At 34.3% G+C, this 22,500-nt stretch overlaps 1 protein-coding gene across 1 annotated transcript in view; it reads left to right on the forward strand.

The window, feature by feature from the left end:
• Nucleotides 1–22,500, forward strand: part of sdc3 (syndecan 3) — a 99,124-nt gene that overhangs the window by 61,190 nt on the left and 15,434 nt on the right. The window contains exons 2-3 of the mRNA XM_056480332.1: nucleotides 8,110–8,203; nucleotides 17,094–17,770. Of these exons, the coding sequence (XP_056336307.1) occupies nucleotides 8,110–8,203; nucleotides 17,094–17,770 (771 nt within the window). The remainder of the gene's footprint in view (nucleotides 1–8,109; nucleotides 8,204–17,093; nucleotides 17,771–22,500) is intronic.

The raw sequence follows: 22,500 nt of genomic DNA on the forward strand, positions 1-22,500 counted from the left end.
CATATTTGTACATATTTATTGCATAACTATTAATATTATTATCAATATTATTATTTATTTTAAATTTAATTAAAATTAAAATTATATATATATATATATATATATATATACATATATATACATATATATATATATATATATATATATATATATATATATATATATATATATATATATATATATATATATATATATATATATATATATATATATATATATATATATATATATATATATATATATAAATATAAAATTTACTTTAGTTCATAAACATATTAGAATATAAATTAATTGCATAACTATAATTTTATCATTATTATTATTATTATTATTAATATTATTTATTTTAAATTTTTATATACTATATCTTTTCATTGCGTAACTTATTTTATTTACTTATTTATTTTATATACATATTAATGTGTAAATTAATTGCACTTATTATAGACTTATTTTATTTTATTATTTATTTCGATGCACAACTATTATTATTATTGTTATAGATTTTATCTACATATTTATAATTAAATTAGTTGCATGACTTTTTTTATTGTATTATAATTTTATTATATATTTTTATTTTATGTATATTTTTTATTTAAGATTTGTATTCTGCCAAAAGTGCTTATATACATATGTATATACAATTTCAATGCATTATTATTATATATATATTTTTTATTTTATTTTATTTTATATACTCAATTATATATAATTTCAATGCTTAACTTGTTTTATTAACTTTTTATATAAATATAGATCTTTGATTTTATAAACATGTTTATAATTAAATTGCATGACTTATTTTATTATTGTATAATTTTTATGATTTTTTTAAAATTAACATTTTATTTTATTATTAAGATTTGTATGCTGTGAAAACTGCTAGTCATATACATATGTATATATAATTTCAATACATAACTATTATTTAATTATTATTAATATTATTATTTATTTTTATTTCATATACTCATTTATATATAATTGTATCACACAACTATTATATTTTATTTAAATATTTTCAATTATTTAAAATATGTTGTCATTAAAAAATGCTACTAAAAGGTCTAATGTTCACTCATACAGTTTTGATAAGCAGATCTATTCACTGCCTCACAAAACAAGCTCTTGCTTCTACACAAATTCTTGAATCAGATCGAGTGATCATGATTACAATATCAAAGGAAACGGATCATTCATAGCCATGCAGCTCTATATGCACTGGTTATCATTATGCACTGCCAGACAGATGGATGTTATATTTACAGCTGACTCTAAAAGGCTTTTACCCACACACTGTCTGTCTCCACACACACGCAACCACACATAGACACAGTTGGTGAAATAACTTGTCCTGTGTGAGCCAATTCTACCCCTTAATCATATCGTAGACCGAATCACACCACAAACCAACCCCACCATTACAGAGGAGGAAACGCAGACGTCCACAAACACACAGTCCACCCAAAAAATGCAGATACTGGTGCGTGTGGAGCTCCAGGTTTTGGAAAAAGTGCGTGTCCGCAGTGTGTGTGTGTGTTTCTGACGCCTGTACAGGTTGCAGAGGAAATCGCATTAGACCTGATTGCATTTGGTGAATGGCCTGCGGTTAATAGCAGTTCAGATTGAGACGCAGTGGGATCCGATTCCCTGGTGTTCACATGCACTTAAAAGAAGATCAGCACAAATCCTTTACACTCTTTCTCAGCTGATGAAACAGCTAGAATATAGTCGGCCTGCGTGTTCTGGCTGATGCAGTCATTCTGATCTTGCGGGCAGTGTGATGTTATGTGTCATGGATATCAGGATGATGATTTAAATGTCCTTTTATTTAAAGGTCTGTCCTGATCTCACCATTCTTGGGTATAAAAGCACTTCTGAGGATGTGTTTCTGATTTATTATTATATATACATATATATTCATTCATTCAAAATACTATATAAGAAATATAATTATTATTATTGGTGGTATTATTATTAATATCTATCTTATTATCTATCTATCATTCTATCATTCTTTCTAACTATTGTACTTTTTCTCTATCCTTTGTTTTTTCTATCGTTCGTTTGTTCTATATATCGTTCGTTCGGTCTATTGTTTGTTCGTTTATTCATTTGTTATTCATTCTATCTATCGATCATTCGTCCATTCTATCTATCGATCGTTTGTTTGTTCATTCGTTTGTTCATTCTGTCTATCTAATGATTGTTCGTTTGTTCATTCTGTCTATCTATTGATCGTTCGTTTGTTCATTCTGTCTATCTATTGATCGTTCGTTCGTTTGTTCATTCTGTCTATCTATTGATTGTTCGTTTGTTCATTCTGTCTATCTATTGATCGTTCGTTTGTTCATTCTGTCTATCTATTGATCGTTCGTTCGTTTGTTCATTCTGTCTATCTATTGATTGTTCGTTTGTTCATTCTGTCTATCTATTTATCGTTCGTTTGATCATTCTGTCTATCTATTGATCGTTCGTTTGTTAATTTTGTCTATCTATTGATCTTCGTTTGTTCATTCTGTCTATCTAATGATTGTTCGTTTGTTCATTATGTCTATCTATTGATTGTTCGTTTGTTCATTCTGTCTATCTAATGATTGTTCGTTTGTTCATTATGTCTATCTATTGATCGTTCGTTTGTTCATTCTGTCTATCTATTGATTGTTCGTTTGTTCATTCTGTCTATCTATTGATCGTTCGTTTGTTCATTCTGTCTATCTATTGATTGTTTGTTTGTTCATTCTGTCTATCTATTGATCGTTCGTTTGTTCATTCTGTCTATCTAATGATCGTTCGTTTGTTCATTCTGTCTATCTAATGATCGTTCGTTTGTTCATTCTGTCTATCTAATGATCGTTCGTTTGTTCATTCTGTCTATCTATTGATCGTTCGTTTGTTCATTCTTTCTATCTATTGATCGTTCGTTCATTCGTTCATTTGTTCATTCTAACTATCTATCGATCGTTTGTTAGTTCAGTCTATCGTTTGTTTATTCTATCTATCATTCGTTCGTTTAGTCGTTTGTTCATCCTATCTATCGATTGATCGTTTGTTCATTCTGTCTATCTAATGATCGTTCGTTTGTTCATTCTGTCTATCTAATGATCGTTCGTTTGTTCATTCTGTCTATCTATTGATCGTTCGTTTGTTCATTCTGTCTATCTATTGATCGTTCGTTTGTTCATTCTGTCTATCTATTGATCGTTCGTTCGTTCATTCTGTCTATCTATTGATCGTTCGTTCATTCGTTTGTTCATTCTATCGATCGATCGTTCAATCATTCGTTCATTTGTTCATTCTAACTATCTATCGATCGTTTGTTTGTGCGTATTTGTTTGTTCATTCCATCTATCGATCATTTGTTAGTTCAGTCTATCGTTTGTTTATTCTATCTATCATTTGTTCGTTTATTCGTTTGTTCATCCTATCTATCGATTGATCGTTTGTTCATTCGTTTGTTCATTCTATAGATCGATTTTCCGTTTGTTTATTCAGTCTATCGTTCATTTGATTGTTCAGTCTATCTATTAATTGTTCGTTCATTCATTTGTTAATTCTATCTATCTATCTATCGATCGTTTGTTTGTTTGTTCATTCTATCTATCGATCGTTTGTTTGTTTGTTCATTCTATCTATCTATCGATCGTTTGTTTGTTTGTTCATTCTATCTATCTATCGATCGTTTGTTTGTTTGTTCATTCAGTCTATCGTTCATTTGATTGTTCATTCTATCTATTAATTGTTCGTTCATTCATTTGTTAATTCTATCTATCCATTGTTTGTTCATTCTATCTATAGATCAATCGTTCATTCATTTTATATATTGTTAAATTGTTTGTTCATTCTATATATTTATTGTTCGTTCGTTTGTTTATTCTATCTATCGATTGATCGTTCGTTTGTTAATTTTTATCTATGGATCGTTCTTTAAATTCATTCTATGTATTGTTCGTTTGTTTGTTCATTCTATCTATCGTTCGTTCGTTTGTTTATTCGTTTGTTCATTCCATCTATCTATTGATCGATTGTTTATTTGTTTGTTCATTCTATCGATCAATCGTTCGTTTACTTGTTTGTTTATTCATTTGTTAATTCTATCTATCGATCATTTGTTTGTTTGTTCATTCTATCTATTGATCGTTCGTTTATTAATTTGTTCATTCTATCTTTGGATTTATCGTTCCTTCATTCTATCTATTGTTAGTTTGTTATTATTCATTTGTTTATTCTGTCTATCGTTTGTTCGTTTGCTCTATCGTTCATTCATTTTTTTTCTATTGTTTGTTCTATCGTTCTATCTATCATTTGTTCTGTCTATTGTTCTACCTCTTTCTAACGTTCTTTCAATATATCACTCTCATTCTATCGCTCTATCGTTCTATTGCTCTATCTATCGTTCTTCCTATCATTTGTTTGTTTTAACTGTTGTTTGTTCATTCATTTGTTCTATCGTTTGTTCTATCTATCGTTTGTTTATTCTATCGATCTATCATTCTACCATCATATCTAAAATTCTATGTAATGTTCTATCTACCTGACATTCTATCTGATGTTCTATCTATCCATCCATCGATCATATAGCACTGTTTCGTATATTATCAGATTTTTTGCCTCAATTTCTGTGGTATTTGTTAATATATACATATTTTAGAACCAATTTCGTTTTGTAAAATACTTTTCTTTCAGGCGAGCCAATAGATTGATCAAAAATATCATCAAACACATTTATAGTGTTACAAATAAATGCTTTCATAAATAGGGTTCCAGATAAGGGCTCCTTCATAAGCAACATGAATGAATCGCACTGTTGTCAGAGCTTGAGAAAGTATTTTTATTATCCACATTTCAGTCTCATGACCTTCATCAGACATATTCCTTCCATGCACATAAAACCACTTTTGTCAATTTGATGCAAACACCAAGACACCAGTTCTCATATTCGACCCATGTTTTTATGTATATTCATTTAGCCAATAATTTACACACATGCTTACAGTGCAAAACATAAAGCGTGCATAAACAGACATTAAATGCACATGTAATTAGACCAGATACAGAATGAGATCATAGTGTGTGTGTGTCTGTGTGTATGCTTAAGCTTAAGTGCACTCTGATGACTGACACTGTTTTTGTGCCTGTGTGTGTTTATGGGGGATTATGGGGAGGCCATGAGGTGGGTTTATGGGTTTGAGTATTTATGGGGTGTTTTCGAGATGGAGGTCAACCAATCCTGAAAGTGGGGGGAAGGAAAGAGACCACAAAGAGTGATGAATAGGGGGTAAAACACCATTGGTTGTGTGTTACGTAATGTTGTTTTGGAAAGCGTCACTCTAAACACTTTGCCTGTTTTTAGGGACATTTGTTGCAGAAGTAAAACCCAGTTTAAAGCCTGTCTTTTATTATACGATCCGCTCATGGGTCTGTCTGTCTATCTGTCTGTCTGTCTGTCTGTCTGTCTGTCTGTTCTATCTATCTATCTATCTATCTATCTATCTATCTATCTGTCTGTCTGTCTGTCTGTCTGTCTGTCTGTCTGTCTGTCTGTCTGTCTGTCTGTCTGTCTGTCGTTCTATCGTTCTATCTATCTATCTATCTATCTATCTATCTATCTATCTATCTATCTATCTATCTATCTATCTATCTATCTATCTATCTATCTATCGTTCTATCGTTCTATCGTTCTATCGTTCTATCGTTCTATCTATCTATCTATCTATCTATCTATCTATCTATCTATCTATCTATCTATCTATCTATCTATCTATCTGTCGTTCTATCTATCTGTCGTTCTATCTATCTGTCGTTCTATCTATCTGTCGTTCTATCGTTCTGTCGTTCTATCTATCTGTCGGTCTATCTGTCGTTCTATCTATCTGTCGGTCTATCTGTCTATCTATCTATCTATCTATCTATCTATCTATCTATCTATCTATCTATCTATCTATCTATCTATCTATCTATCTATCTATCTATCTATCTATCTATCTATCATTCTGTCGTTCTATCGTTCTGTCGTTCTATCTATCTGTCGTTCTATCTATCTGTCGGTCTATCTGTCTATCTATCTATCTATCTATCTATCTATCTATCTATCTATCTATCTATCTATCTATCTATCTATCTATCTATCTATCTATCTATCTATCTATCTATCTATCTATCTATCTATCTATCTGTCGTTCTATCTATCTGTCGTTCTATCTATCTGTCGTTCTATCTATCTGTCGTTCTATCTAATCTATCTATCTATCTGTCGTTCTATCTATCTGTCGTTTTATCTATCTATCTATCTATCTATCTATCTATCTATCTATCTATCTATCTATCTATCTATCTATCTATCTATCTATCTATCTATCTATCTATCTATCTATCTATCTATCTATCTATCGTTCTATCTATCTGTCGTTCTATCTATCTGTCGTTCTATCTATCTGTCGTTCTATCTATCTGTCGTTCTATCTATCTATCTGTCTATCTAATCTATCTATCTATCTAATCTATCTATCTATCTGTCGTTCTATCTAACTGTCGTTCTATCTATCTATCTATCTATCTATCTATCTATCTATCTATCTATCTATCTATCTATCTATCTGTCGTTCTGTCGTTCTGTCGTTCTATCTATCTATCTATCTATCTATCTATCTATCTATCTATCTATCTATCTATCTATCTATCTATCTATCTATCTATCTATCTATCTATCTATCTATCTATCTATCTATCTATCTATCTATCTATCTATCTATCTATCTATCTGTCGTTCTATCTATCTGTCGTTCTATCGTTCTATCTATCGTTCTATCTATCGTTCTATCTATCGTTCTATCTATCGTTCTGTCTGTCTGTCTGTCTGTCTGTCCGTCCATCCATCCATTGTTTTATCATTCTATCTATCCATCTATCCATCTTTTCATCATTCCATCCATCTTTCATTCTATCGTTCTATCATTCCATCATTGTATCATTCTACCATTCCATCTATCATTCCATCCATCCATCTTTCATTCTACCATTCTATATATAATTTTATCTATCATTGTACCATTTTGCCATTCTATCAATCGCCCCATCTATCATTATATCATTCTGTTGTTCTATCATTCTTTCCATCTGTCTATCGTTCTATATATATATATCTATTATCCTATCTGTCCATTCGTCGTTTCGTCCGTCTGATGTTTCATCGTCTCATCCTACAGACATTCCATCCTTCCATCCGTCTATTGTTCCATCCTTCTATCCTTCCATCATTCCATCCTTCCATTCATCAATTCTTCCAAAATTTTTCGTCCTCCTGTGAATTGTTTTCTTTTTCAAAAATTTCCCAAATGATGTTTAACAGAGCAAGGAGCAAAGGAATTTTTCACAGTATTTCCTATAATATCTTTTCTTCTAAAGACAGTCTTATTTGTTTTATTTCAGCTACAATAAAAGCAGTGTTTTCTAAGCATTTTAAGGTCAATATTATTAGCTCCTTTAAGCAATATTTGTTTTCGATTTTTACAGAACAAACCATCGTTATACAATAACTTGCCTAATTACTTCCTATTAACCTAGTTAAGCCTTGAAATGTCACTTTAAGCTGAATACTACTATCTTGAAAAAAATTTAGTTAAATATTATCTACTGTCATCATGTCGAAAATAAAATAAATCAGTTATTCGAAATGAGTTATTAAATCTATTATGTTTAGAAATGTGTTGAAAAAATCCTCTCTCCGTTAAACAGAAATTGGTGTAAAAAATATACAGGAGGGCTAATAATTCTGACTTCAACTGTATAAACTGATTACGGAGCTTTTTGTGAGCAGTGTTCTGGTTTGTGTGACTCGTTGGGTCTGAGGACAGTCTAAAGCTCTTTTTCTGCTGAATTTTCATCCCTATTTAAGAAATTGGGTTAAAGGCAAGTGTTGCCCCTAGCAACGGGCCTCTCGGTGAAACGGCTCCCCACGCTAGACCCCTTCACACACACACACACACACACACACACACATGGCGAATCTGATATTTGTTTTGAACCATTAAATCATTCTGCTTTCTGTGGTTTGTTGACGTCAAAACATTTCTGACGTTCTCTTTCTCTGTTTTTCTTTTTTTAAAGGCCCAGCGCAGCAAATCTCAACCAAGCGATGATGAGAGCTCTGGAGATGAGCCTTATGATGATGAAGACTTCTACTCTGGATCCGGCTCTGGCTGTGAGTATATTCAGCATTGTGTTCAGCTTTCCTGCACGTGGCACTGCTTTTTGCTCTCTTAAAGGGATAGTTCGCACAAATTCAAATGTACTCACTGTTTTTGAACCCTCAAGTGGTTTCAAACATGTTTAAGTTTCTTTATTTTGTTGAACACAAAAGATGATACTTTGAAGAAAATTGAAGACCTGTAAGCATTGACTTCCATAGTAGGAAAAATAAATGCTATTGAAGTTGATGGTTACCGGTTTCCTGCTTTCTTCTAAATATATTCTTTGGGATCAGAAGAATAAAGACACTTTAAAACCACTTGAGGGTGAGTAAATAGTGAGTAACTGTTAATTAACTATTAATGAACTATCATTTTAAATTCTTATAGAAAACCCACATGGAGGGCAACACTGTGGCTCAGTAGTTAGCACTGTCGCCTCACAGCAGAAACGGCCATGTTGGCGTGAGTTTCCTCTGGTTTCCCCCACAGTCTGAACACATGCGCTATAGGTGAATTGAATAAACTAAATTGGCCGTAGTGTATGAGAGTGTGTGTGAATTAGTGTCTATGGGTGTTTCCCATAACTGGGTTGCAGCTGGAAGGGCATCCACTTCATAAAACATGCTGGAATATGTTTTATGCTGAAACATATGCTGGAATAGTTGTCGGTTCATTCTGCTGTGGTGACCCCTCATAAACCCCTTATAAACAAGGGACTAAGTTGAAGGAATGAATGGCTATATTTAGTTAATTAGGGTAACTAGACAAATTAGGTTAATTAGGCAAGTCACTGAAGAACAATGTGTTTTTTCTGTAGCCTAATAATATTGGTGTCTAATAATTTTTAAAAAATTATTCCAGCTAAACTAAAAGTATGACAGCGTTTTAGTGCCATGTTTAAAAAAAAACATCAATCCGAAGTTACGCGATTAAAGTCATAATATATTGAGAATAAAGTCAAAATGTTTACGAGAATAAAGTTGGAGTTATATGAGATTAAAGGCTTAATATTTTGAGAATGAAGTCAAAATTTTAGAGAATAAAGTTGAAGTTATACAAGATTAAAGTCTTAATAATTTGAGAATAAAGTCGAAATGTAATAAGAATAAAACTAAAATGTTATGAGAATAAAGTCGAAATGAAGTTGAATAAAGTCAAATTTTACAAGTATAAAGACAAAATGTTACGAGAATAAAGAAGAAATGTTACGAGAATAAAGACGAAATGTTACAAAAATAAAATTGAAATGTTACGAGAATAGTCAAAATGTTACGAGAATAAAGTCGAAATGAATTTGAATAAAGTCGAAATGTTACGAGAATAAAGTCGAAATGAATTTGAATAAACTCGAAATGTTACAAGTATAAAGACAAAATGTTACGAGAATAAAGAAATGTTACAAGAATAAAGACGAAGTGTTACGAGAATAAAGACGAAATGTTACAAAAATAAAATTGAAATGTTACGAGAATAGTCAAAATGTTACGAGAATAAAGTCGAAATGAATTTGAATAAAGTCGAAATGTTACGAGAATAAAGTGGAAATGAATTTGAATAAAGTCGAAATGTTACAAGTATAAAGACAAAATGTTACGAGAATAAAGAAATGTTACAAGAATAAAGACGAAGTGTTACGAGAATAAAGACGAAATGTTACAAAAATAAAATTGAAATGTTACGAGAATAGTCAAAATGTTACGAGAATAAAGTCGAAATGAATTTGAATAAAGTCGAAATGAAGTTGAATAAAGTCGAAATGAAGTTGAATAAAGTCGAAATGAAGTTGAATAAAGTCGAAATGAAGTTGAATATAGTCGAAATGAAGTTGAATAAAGTCGAAATGAAGTTGAATAAAGTCGAAATGAAGTTGAATAAAGTCTAAATGTTATGAGAATAAAGACGAAATGTTACGAGAATAAAGACGAAATGTTACGAGAATAAAGACGAAATGTTACGAGAATAAAGACTAAATGTTACGAGAATAAAGACGAAATGTTACGAGAATAAAGACGAAATGTTACGAGAATAAAGATGAAATGTTACGAGAATAAAGACGGAATGTTACAAGAATGAAGACAAAATGCTACTAGAAAAAAGACGAAATGTTACAAAAATAAAATTGAAATGTTAGGAGAATAAAGTTGAAATGAAGTTGAATAAAGTCGAAATTAAGTTGAATAAAGTCGAAATGTTATGAGAATAAAGATGAAATGTTACGAGAATAAAGTCGAAATTAAGTTGAATAAAGTCGAAATGTTACAAGAATAAAGACAAAATGTTACGAGAATAAAGAAGAAATGTTACGAGAATAAAGACGAAATGTTACGAGAATAAAGACGAAATGTTACGAGAATAAAGACGAAATGTTACGAGAATAAAGACGAAATGTTACAAAAATAAAATTGAAATTTTACGAGAATAAAGTCGAAATGAAGTTGAATAAAGTCGAAATGAAGTTGAATAGAAATGAAGTTGAATAAAGTCGAAATGTTACGAGAATAAAGATAAAATGTTAAGAGAATTATGACGAAATGTTACGAGAATAAAGACGAAATGTTACGCCAATAAAGACGAAATGGTACGAGAATAAAGACTAAATGTTACGCCAATAAAGACGAAATGGTACGAGAATAAAGACGAAATGGTACGAGAATAAAGCCGAAATGGTACGAGAATAAAGACGAAATGGTACGAGAATAAAGACGAAATGGTACAAGAATAAAGACGAAATGGTACGAGAATAAAGACGAAATGTTACGAGAATAAAGACGAAATGTTACGAGGATGAAGACGAAATGTTACGAGGATGAAGTCGAAATGTTACGAGGATGAAGACGAAATGTTACGAGAATAAAGACGAAATGTTACGAGAATAAAGACTAAATGTTACGCCAATAAAGACGAAATGGTACGAGAATAAAGACGAAATGGTACGAGAATAAAGACGAAATGGTACGAGAATAAAGACGAAATGGTACGAGAATAAAGACGAAATGGTACAAGAATAAAGACGAAATGGTACAAGAATAAAGACGAAATGGTACGAGAATAAAGACGAAATGTTACGAGAATAAAGACGAAATGTTACGAGAATAGAGATGAAATGTTACGAGTTAAAGTTGAAATTTTTACAAGAATAGAGTTGGAGTTATACAAGATAAAAGTGATAATATTTTGAGAGTAAAGTCTCGACATTTTGACTTTATTCTCATAACATTTAGACTTAAAAATCTGAAATATTATGACTTTAATCTCATAATTTTAGATTTTTAATAATTTTTTAACATGGCACTAAAACGGCGTCATGTAAGAGAAATTAGACTTACTCCAGAAAATAAACAAAACATGAAATTACCATTGACTCATCCTCCAGTTGTTAGAAACCTGTTTGAGCTTCTTTCTTCTGGAAGATATTCTGAAGAATGCTGGAAATAGCCACTGATTTCCAAAGGTTTTTTGGTTTTGTTTCAAGTTTAGATGTCAGTAGCTGTTTTTTCCCCAACATTCTACAGAATATCTTAATTTGTGTTCAACAGAAGAAAGAAATTCATAAAAGTCTAGACTTGAGTGTGAATAAGGGATGAAGAAATGTTTACTTTTGGTTGAACCATCACTTTAATGCTTATTATTAGTGGTTCATATAAGCCTCTTGATCAGTTCTAACGAGTTACACAAAGATGAATAAACAGTGTTAATGTTCAAGACAGTTTCATGAGAATTTAAGCCACGCAGAAACTCCAACAAAGCTAAAACAAACAGGCAGTTTTAATCTCCCTCACTGCATGCAGTCTCTCAGACTGAAGCGTCTGTCAGGAACACAACACGTGCTGTCATGAATAATTAAGCAAAGCATCTTCTCATAGGATAAGGACATGCAGCCTCATTAATAATTATGACAAACCAGTGATTATAATAATTGGGCTCATATAAAGACAAATTTGTCAAAGCGATGCATTTCTTTCTTCTGTTGAACACAGGGGAAGATATTTTAAAGAGGCCAGATGTACTAACATGAGCTATATTCTGCATCAACTTTAACAGAAATACATTCAACGAATTTGATTTAAAGGGGTAGTTCACACACAAATGTATTCTCACTTAATTGGGTCTAAACTTTTATGATGTTTTAAAAATGTTGCAAAAAAAGGGGGCTCAGTGGTTAGCACTGTCGCCTCACAGCAAGAAGGTCACTGGTTTGAGTTCCAGCTGGGCCAGTTGACATTTCTGTATAGAGTTTGCATGTTCTCCCTGTGTTGGCGTGAGTTTCCTTCGGGTGCTCCGGTTTACCCCACAGTCCAAACACATGCGCATGCGCTATAGGTGAATTGAATTAACTAAATTAGCCGTAGTGTATGAGTTTGTGTGTGAATCAGTGTGTATGGGTGTTTCCCAGTACTGGGTTACAGCTGAAAGGGCATTTGCTGTGTAAAACACATGCTGGAATAGTTGGCATAGGTTGTGTATAATGAGCATTCGGCCACCACTGAAAGGCAGTGATTGATGTTTATAACTTTAAAATTTGGAAAAAAATGTATTACAAAGAGATATCGATCAGCTTCATAACCCCCTGGTGGAGTGTGGATTAATTTTATGACAGATTTATACACTTTGTAAGCTTTAAAATAAAAGCCATACTGTATGAAGTCATATAAAACGGAAAATTCTGTCATCCTACAATTGTTCCACACCTGTATGGCTTGCTTTCTTAGTGTAAACACAAAAGAATATATTTTGAAGAATGCTGAAAACCTGTAACCATTGACTTAGCATAGTAGTTGTTTTTCCTTTTATGAAAACTAATGGTTACAGGTTTTCTGCTTTCTTCAAAATATCTGCTTTTGTGATCAACAGAACTCACCCTTTACTTGTTTCGAACCTTTGTGAGTTTCCCTTTGTTGAACACAAAAGAAGATACTTTGAAAGATGCTAAAAAAACCTGTAACCATTGATTTCATTAGTAGTCGTTTTTCCTATAATGGAATTGAACGGTTACAGGTTTCCAGCTTTCTTCTAAATATCTGCTTTTGAGTTCAGCAGAAGAAAAAAAAAAACTCAGGTTTGGAACAAGATTTGGAACAAGTAAAGGATGATTAAATGGTGAGTAATTTTTCATCTTTAAAGAGATAGTTTGTCCAAAACTGAAAATTCTGTCATCATTTACACACAAAAAATATATTTAGAAAAATGCTAAAAAAAATAGAAAATCTGTAACCATTTACTTTCATAGTAGTCGTTTTTTCTACTATAGAAGTCAAATAAGATGTTTTGAAGAAAGCTGAAAACCTGTAACCATAGACTGTTTTCTTACTATGAAAGTCAATGGTTACAGGTTTTCAGCTTTCTTCAAAATATCTCTTTTTGTGATCAACATAACTCACCCTTTACTTGTTTCAAACCTTTGAGTTTCCTCCTGTTGAACACAAAAGCAGATATTTTGAAGAATGCTGAAAACCTGTAACCATTGACTTCCATGGTAGTTGTTTTTCCTACTATAGAAGTTAATGGTTGCCAGTTTTCAGCTTTCTTGTAAATATCTGCTTTTGAGTTCAACAGAAACCCATAAAGGTTTGAAACAAGTATAGGATGAGTAAACAGTGAGTAAATTTTCATCTTTAAAGAGATAGTTCATCCAAAACTGAAAACTCTGTCATCATTTTCTCACCCTTTACTTGTTTCAAACCTTTATGAGTGTCCTCCTCTTGAACACAAAAGAAGATATTTTGAAAAATGCTGAAAACCTGTAACCATTGACTTCCATGGTAGTTATTTTTTCTACTATGGAAGTCAAAGAAGATATTTTAAAGAAAGCTGAAAACCTGTAACCATTGACTTGCATTGTTTTTCCTACTATGGAGGTCAATGGTTACAGGTTTTCAGCTTCCTTCAAAATATCTGCTTTTGTGATCAACATAACTCACCCTTTACTTGTTTCAAACCTTTGAGTTTTCTCCTGTTGAACACAAAAGCAGATATTTTGAAGAATGCTGAAAACCTGTAACCACTGACTTTCATAGTAGTTGTTTTTCCTTCTATGGAAGTGAATGGTTACAGGTTTTCAGCTTTCTTAAAAAATATCTGCTTTTGTTTTCACCTAAAACTAAAAATTCTGTCATCGTTTACTCTCCCTTGACTTGTTTCAAACCTATATGAGTTTACTCCAGTAGAACACCAGAGGAGAGATTTTGAAAAATGCTGAAAACCTGTAACCATTGACTTCTATACTAGTTGTTTATCCTACTGTTGAACTCACTGATTATTCAGCTTTCTTCAAAAATTCTGCTTTTGTCAAAATCTGAAATGAGTGTGAGCAAATCTTCATTTTTAGGTGAACTATTTCTTTAAGAGCCCAACCGTCCAGATCCGATTTTTGGCTGGTCAGTCTATGCATCATCTTTATTAAAACAGTGTCATCTGAACACCCCCTCAGTGTGTTTGTGACGTGAGTGTGAATCACTCATTAAGAGGTCACAGCTGCCTTGTGTAAAAGTCCAGTCTGGACGTCCAATCCCCTCACCAGCTGGTATAATTCTCACAACTCATCGCCTTTCCCCCCTCTTCATCTCTCACAAGCATTCCTCCCACAGCTTCAGGATTTATTTTAGCCTTTGTTAAACTGAAGCCCACAGACCGACAGTTAAATGCATACTTTTCTTGTAAATCAAAAGCACTTCTTCATTATATTTGCACATGTGCGTGTGTGTATGTGGGTCTTTGAGACTGATCATCTGATCCTCGCTAATCAGATTACAGTAAATAAGATCACTTAATCAGCAGGAATCTGGGTGTGGACGGCCAATATCCGCTGGCGTTTGGGTGTTTCTTCAGAGCCCTTTTGACCCTGTGGACTTTTAGAAAATAAACTCTGCGAGCGCTCATTCTCACACGTTATTTAATCTAACCGCTAACATCATTTAGCAGTGGATTTAAATAACTACTGTGGTGTTTTGCGATAACGTCTACACTTGGAGTGTGTGATATTTAGCATTTACTCGTAATTTTTGTTTTTAATAAAGTGCCATTGTGTATTCCACTTATTCTGCAAAATAAAAATAAAGAAATCAGGAGTGCATCCTGGGAGGTTTACAGCATTGAATGTTTGATAATCCTATTTTAAAGCTTATAGAGACTTTAATTCATAAAAGATATTAAAGGGGACCTATTATGCTCCTGTTTACACCATGTAAAATGATGTCCCTGGAGGGTGTATGTGAAGTTTCAGCTCAAAATACCACACAAATAGTGTGTTCAAAATCCCCCTTTTAAAGGGCCATGAAATCCCCCCCCCCCCCCCCCCTGTCTCAGTAGGGTGTTTTCACACCTCTAGTTTGAAAAAAGTCAGAAAAAAGTGGGTGAGTCCAGCTTTGTTTAGGTGGGAGTGTTGAGTGGCAAGAGGAAAGGGGCAAAAACAACCAATTTTCACTCTTTAGTGAATTTTTCACTCTTTAGTGAATAACATTTTTATGTTGTAAATTATATTTTTACAACATTAAAATGATGTATGTGAAGTTTCAGCTCAAAATACCACAAAAATAATGTGTTTTAACTGCCGCTTTTGGGTTTTGATCCAAATTGTACCATTTTTGGTGATTGTCGCTTTAAATTCAAATGAGGTTGTGCTCTTTTCAAAAGAGGGCGGAGCTACAAATGCAAAACTCTGATGGGGGAACAGCTGCTTCTCACTCAGGGCTGTTTATGCTAATGAGGGAGAGATGGTCACTGATGGTCGGGGCTTTCTCCCTCTGCTGACACGTACGAAGGGAGAAGGTCAAAGTGTTTCTGCAGCCCGTTTTCATCAAGTGTGATTATAAAAATATACTTAATTAATTTTTACCATTTAGAGGCTGGCTATATTCACAAACTGTTGCCACACAGCTAAGTTTAAACCCCTTATAAAAGTGATTTTGGATAATAGGTCCCATTTAAAAGCTGAAAATAAACCTTTAGTCATTTTAGCACGTGAGACTGACTGTAAATGTAACATTGATTGTATAAAACAACAGTTCAACAAACAAGCTGATATTCTACTAGTTACGTTTTAAACTGTATAATATTTTTTCTGTTTCACCAATGGAAATAGTACTAAAGCTAGAGCAGAACATTTGTGTCAGTGCAACAGCCTGTTTTTTGTCATTCATTCATTCATTCATTCATTCATTGTCTTTTCGGTTTAGTCCCTTTATTAATTTACCTTTATTTTTAATAAAATACACTGGGTTTCCCAGTGATGGGTTGCAGCTGCAAGGGCATCAGCTGTGTGAAACATATGCTGGATAAGTTGGCGGTTCATTCCGCAGTGGCGACCCCAGATTAATAAAAGGACTAAACCGAAAAGAAAATGAATGAATGAATAGCAAGCGGTTTCTGATTTTTAAATGTTTGTTTAGATTATACATGTTTAAAATACATTCATTAATAATGGATTTTTCATATTTGCAGATAAAACATCAAGTGTAAACAATAAAGCTTAAGCATTTGAGGCATAAAAATAATAAAAGACAAAGATTCTAAGACACTTCAATGTGACTTTCATCTTATAATATAAGTATTATCTGTTGAAATCGGTTAGCTTCAATAAAAACCAACCCTTGGGACATAAAAGTGCCCATAGTTAAAGAACCAGTGTGTGTGTGTGTATGTGCGCTTTATTTGTGTTATTCAGTGCAGCCTGCTTTGTTCTCCACATTTGTGTGTGTGTGTGCGCTTGTGTATTTCTTTACCAAGGTTATTGATATTTTATTCATGTGTTGCCATGGGGATGTTCACATTCCTGGGCTGACCAATCTAAAGGTTGCTTTGAAGCCTTGCAGACGCTTGCGCCCGGTATCATATGACACATTAACACTGTCTAAAATGGCTGAGAGTATTGATCTCCCTCACCCTGTCTTTCTTTCACGCTTTCAGATCCAGATATTAAAGTTAGACCGACTTCAATGGGTGTGGCTTTCACTACAGAGGAGCCCCTCCCACTTTCCACCACCCAGGCCACAGGTCCTGCCCCCTCGGCCTCTCCTGCAGCAGAGCCGAGCAGCCCGCCTCCACCCGAGGTAGAGCGTGAGAGCGGTTTGGGTCAAGATGTCGACAGCAAACTGGAAATTGACAAAAAGTATGAAGAGTACGACGAGGAGGAAGAAGTTCGGCCGACGACGAAAGAACAGGAACCTGAAACGGAGAAAGTACAAGAGCGAGAACAAGATCGGTCGAAGGCTACAGTTGCGCCACGACTCACTGACGTTCCTATAGTGTTTTTGGGCTCCTCTACTGTTGGTGGAGCGACAGAGACCCCTACTGACCTGGAGGATCTCGGCGGCAGAGAAGAAGAAACAGATGAAGATCTGTATATTACTAAAGAAACCATCATTTTAGATCCATCCAGCGAGACAGAGATGATAACAGATGAGATCACAACCACCGAGTTTATACCCACCCCCATTCCGTCAACCACTGCTAAACCGACTAGGCCACGTCCTGTTCTGACCACTCCAAGCTCAACCCCTGTGCGCCCCAGGCAACCACAGATCACGCCCAGCAGAGCCGCTCCGACCGAGAGCAGCACTCGTACAGTGATGACCACAACACAGGTTAGAGAAACACGCACCCACAGACCCTAAAATCCCCATACACGATAACTACAAATATAAATGTAACTATGTGAAGTTTAGTTCTAAACTAATTTCGAGAGGATCACATGCTTATGATTGCTAGTGGCTGGATCCGCATTATCCAATTCTCAATGCACCAATCAGACGACTCCTAAGCTACTACAAATACCCTGGGTTACGTACCACCGTTATCTTCGTTTTGAAGAATCCCCCCTTCCACCCCAACTCCTCCTCCTTCCTAGATGGGTGACACGGTGGCCCAGTGCTTAGCACTGTTGCCTCACAGCAAGAATGTCTCTGGTTCCAGGCTTTACCAAACCAGCAGACATTTCTGTGCGGAGTTTGCATTTCTCCCCGTGCTCACGTGGGTTTCCCCCAGGTTTCCCGGTTTCCTCCCACCGTCCAAAAAACATGCAACATAAGTTAATTGTCTAATCCAAACCGGCACCATAGACATACTCCTAGTAAATGATTATCTCTCAAGAGCAATCACTGGCTGTTCATTAGCTACTACAGCAGGGGAGTTCTCGAGATCTACCTGAGCTCAAACTCCCCTCTCGCCTTGCAACGGGAGGGAGCCCCGGGCTCGAGAATTTTATGAGCTCAGGGCTCTCTCCCGGGACAGCATGCCAAACAAGCTTATAATCAATCATCAGCTTAGTGTGAACTCTTGAAAATAAATATATTTGCGTCCACACTGACGAACAGGGCTTGACATTACCTTTTTTTTGTCAAATAAGTTTTATTGAAGACACAGTTTCAAGAAGAAAAGAATTCTGTTTACATATTTTGTCTAAATATAGCATAGGCAAAGCAAATAAGAGAAATTAAAAGCAAAAACAACATGAAAATTATAAAATAAACAAAAATAAAAAAATAAAAAAATAAAACACCCACTCGCATAGCAAGCAAACTTGTTACAAAGACCTGTTTGAACAACAGAGTATGATGACAAAGCATGTTAAAACATTACAGAAATGATGCATTATTATGAGAGGTTTTTTTTAAGGTTACAGATAAAATGATTCCAAATTTTGTCAAATTGTTCACGTTTTCTTTTCAAATAGTGTCTAATTCGCTCCAAATGTAACATAGAGGCAATTTCTTCAAGCCACAGTTTACATGTAGGGGATTCCTTTTTTTCCCAAACAGTAGCAGCAGCTTCTTGGCAGTAGTTAAGCAGTATGAGAGCATCTTATGTTGTGTATTTGACAACAAATGCATTTTCAGAGAACTTCAGAATTAAAAGCATTGGATCTGGTTGTAATTGCAACTTTAACACCTTGGATAGCACAAAAAATCCATGGCAATAATTCTGTATCTCAGAACAAAAAATAAAACTGTGAGATACTGCATCTGATGAATTACATTTGTCACAAAGAGGTGAGATATTTAGGAAGATTCTATGTAATTTTTTCCTTGAATAATGTAACCTATATGACATTACCTTTTTTGATCACCAGCCACCGTGGCTGGTAGTTTTCCAACATTACTAGCCACTCGCCATTTTCACTAGCCACATTTTTGTTGTTGGAGAAAATATATTTTATACACATAAATATGACTTTGACATGCTAAAATTACTTGATTTAGTCTTTGCGTTACCTCCACATGCCTCCTTATTCATTTCACTTATTGTGTCGTGTATGAGCTTGCTCAATAATCATGAGCAAATGGGTCATGGTTTCATAGTATTACAGTTAGTTTTTATTTCAGTTTTCAGAGCTCAAAATGAAGGATTTACCAAATTTATCTCTGACCACACCAAACATAAACAATTAATTATTTCTTAGCCACAAATTTTAAATGTGTCAAAACAAGCTAAATATAGCTGTATACGTGTACTTTTAATTTAACAAAACATATGCACAGTGATCTGTCCTGGCTGAAGGTCCCAGATCACCAGTTAACCACACATACATTTCCCATTAAAGCAATGATATTGTAAAAAATGATAATTAAGCCATATTAACGCAAAAGAAAGCAGGTAAAAAAAACATACCGTGTGATAATGAAAGGATGATCACACACACACACACACGGTTAATGTAGACCCATAAATAATCTGTTCAAAGAACAGTTAAAGTGAAAGCAACCGGTGCTGCTTACAAAAAGACAGATCTGGAACTCTTGAAAGCAGCAAGACTGTGGGTGCATGTTCATCACTTTTTGTCTTTCTATTTGAAAGAGAACCGATCACATCAGTTGTGTTTCTAGGCAAAGTTGCTTCATTCAAGGAAACAGGAGCGCGCACGCGTTTTAAACAGTCGCGCACATCACCTCAGCTGTTAGCGCAAGTGATTATGCTCTCATTCGGTATTCACCTGCTTTCTATCGCTCGCACGAACACAATTATTTTTGTCAGTCGTGTTACTTCTCAACTCTAAGATAGCCGTTGCATGCTTATTGGACCATCCCTATTGTCGAACACTGCTTTTAAGAATTATTATCCGGGAAAATTATTTTCAACCAGCCAAAGTGGCTGTCTTACTCGCCACTGCTGAAATCTACCCGCATTTGGCCAGTTGGCGGGTGTTAATGTTAAGCTCCGCTGACGAATGATACAAATCGGTTTATTTTTAATCTTTTTATTCAGCATTTCCCCCTTGTAACCAGCAGATGTCCTCTGTGTGCTACTCGCGAATTTGACCAGTGAATCCAGCTCGTGTAATTTTAAAATGTTAAATTATTCATTCATTTTCCTCCGGCTTAGACCCTTATTTATCAAGGGTCACCACAGCGGAATGAACCGCCAACTTATCCAGCATATGTTTTACATAGTAGATGCCCTTCCAGCTGCAACCCAGCACTGGGAAACATCCATACACACTCATTCACACACATACACTAGTATTTAGTTTATTCAACTCACCAAAATTAAAAATGTATTAATCTAATTAATTATTATCAATAATAGATTCTGTAAACAGACAATGTTTTGTTTATTAGCACTATTCCTATGCCTATATACCTATTATTAGCATGATAGCTACATATAAGGAGAACGATCATTCTAAAAATCAAATTCTGAATTTAAAACTACAGCAGAGTTAGGCTTTAATGAATAAGATGTAGAAAACGATATCATTGGGATCATTTTCAAAATGATTTTTGTCCAGCTAATGAATAACAAAACAGTGACACCTAGTAAGAATACATTGAAATAAAAAGGGCTCACGAAATTTGAAACTACTTGATGTTCAGCCGTATTTTCAAAAATTATTTAAAGAAAACGACCATCTTGAAAAAAATTCCCCATGGAAATGAATGAATAAAGTTACATCTGAAGCTACACAAGCCAGGCTAGAAAATTGTTAGTAGTATAAAAATGGAATTGAAGTATGAAAATAATAGTACCTCTGGTTTCCAGTCCTGGTTTTGGCGTCTTTGTGTCGCCTCCTTAGAAAATGCTTGGAAAAAATTATTTGTGTTGTTTTTATACCATTACGCTGACTGCAATCGCTAAATTTGATAGATTACAAGAGCGGGATTAACTGTTGAGATGCGCTAGAAACGAGTCACACTGAGGACATCTACTGGTTAAATGTGGGTAGTGCAAAACACTAAAAACAAACAGAAATCGAACATTTGCTGGAGACAAACACAAATATAGTTATTGTTACATTTCTCTTTATAGTCATCATGCTTGGTGTGAACAGCGCTTAAGACTGTGTCTAATAAAATCATAATTTAGACACTTTTGGTAGTTCTGAACCTCATAATCCAGGTTTAAAATACATTAAAGCCAAATATGCTGATATATTCGAAATTACCAAAACGAAGACACTCATAACTAATGGTCTCAAACTCAATTCCTGGAGGGCCGCAGCGCTGCATAGCTTAGCTCCGAGCAGCTCCAACTCACTCCTGCTTAATAGCCTCTAGTAGTCTTGAACATCTTGATTAGTTGCATCAGCTGTGTTTGATTAGGGTTGGAGCAAAACTGCGCAGAGCTGCGGCCCTCAAGGAATCGAGTTTGAGACCTATGCTCATAACCCAACAAAACCACACCCTTTGCTATAGTTACTAGACACGCCCCTTCCTTCTGATTGGCTGCAAGTGTGTTTTGAAATTTGGTCCAACGTTATAGTCAAATATATATTCAAAAATAGCTTACTGCACCTTTAAACGGGTCCTGTCAGGCTTCTTTTTTTACCATGAATGATATGTGCAAAACAAAGCCACTCCAAAAGGAAATATTTCCCTATATTAGAGCTGCACAATTAGTTGTTAAAAGATTGACACCCATACAGTCTTTTTTTAAACGACTGCCATTCACATTCATTTATTAAACCATCAGAGAAGTGCATTGTTTGACCCAGAGAGATCAGTGGACACTTTCAGTTTTTAGCTTTTAAATCTCCTGTATATGTTCTGTGTTATAAACATTCAGATGATGACAGAAGTACTGATTAGATCTACTACTTCTGATGTTGTCTAAGGTTTAAGAGATGTCTGCTTTATAAAACAACATTGCAGAGCCATGTTTGTGGGTAAACATGCAGGCCTTTCATTGTTGTGTCTTTAAACTCTAAAGGGAATCTGATAGTCTCAGGTCAGATTTCCAGATATCGGATATGCATCTCATTTAAAAGCACATTTGGAAGTGGCTCAGAACTGATGTGAAAAAAATCGGATCTTGTACTGATTTGAGTTTTATATATTGACAATGTGATGCACCATCTGACAACTTAAAGGTGCAGTAGGTG

Source organism: Danio aesculapii, chromosome 19, assembly GCF_903798145.1.
Source record: "Danio aesculapii chromosome 19, fDanAes4.1, whole genome shotgun sequence".
Taxonomy (NCBI): Eukaryota; Metazoa; Chordata; class Actinopteri; order Cypriniformes; family Danionidae; genus Danio; species Danio aesculapii.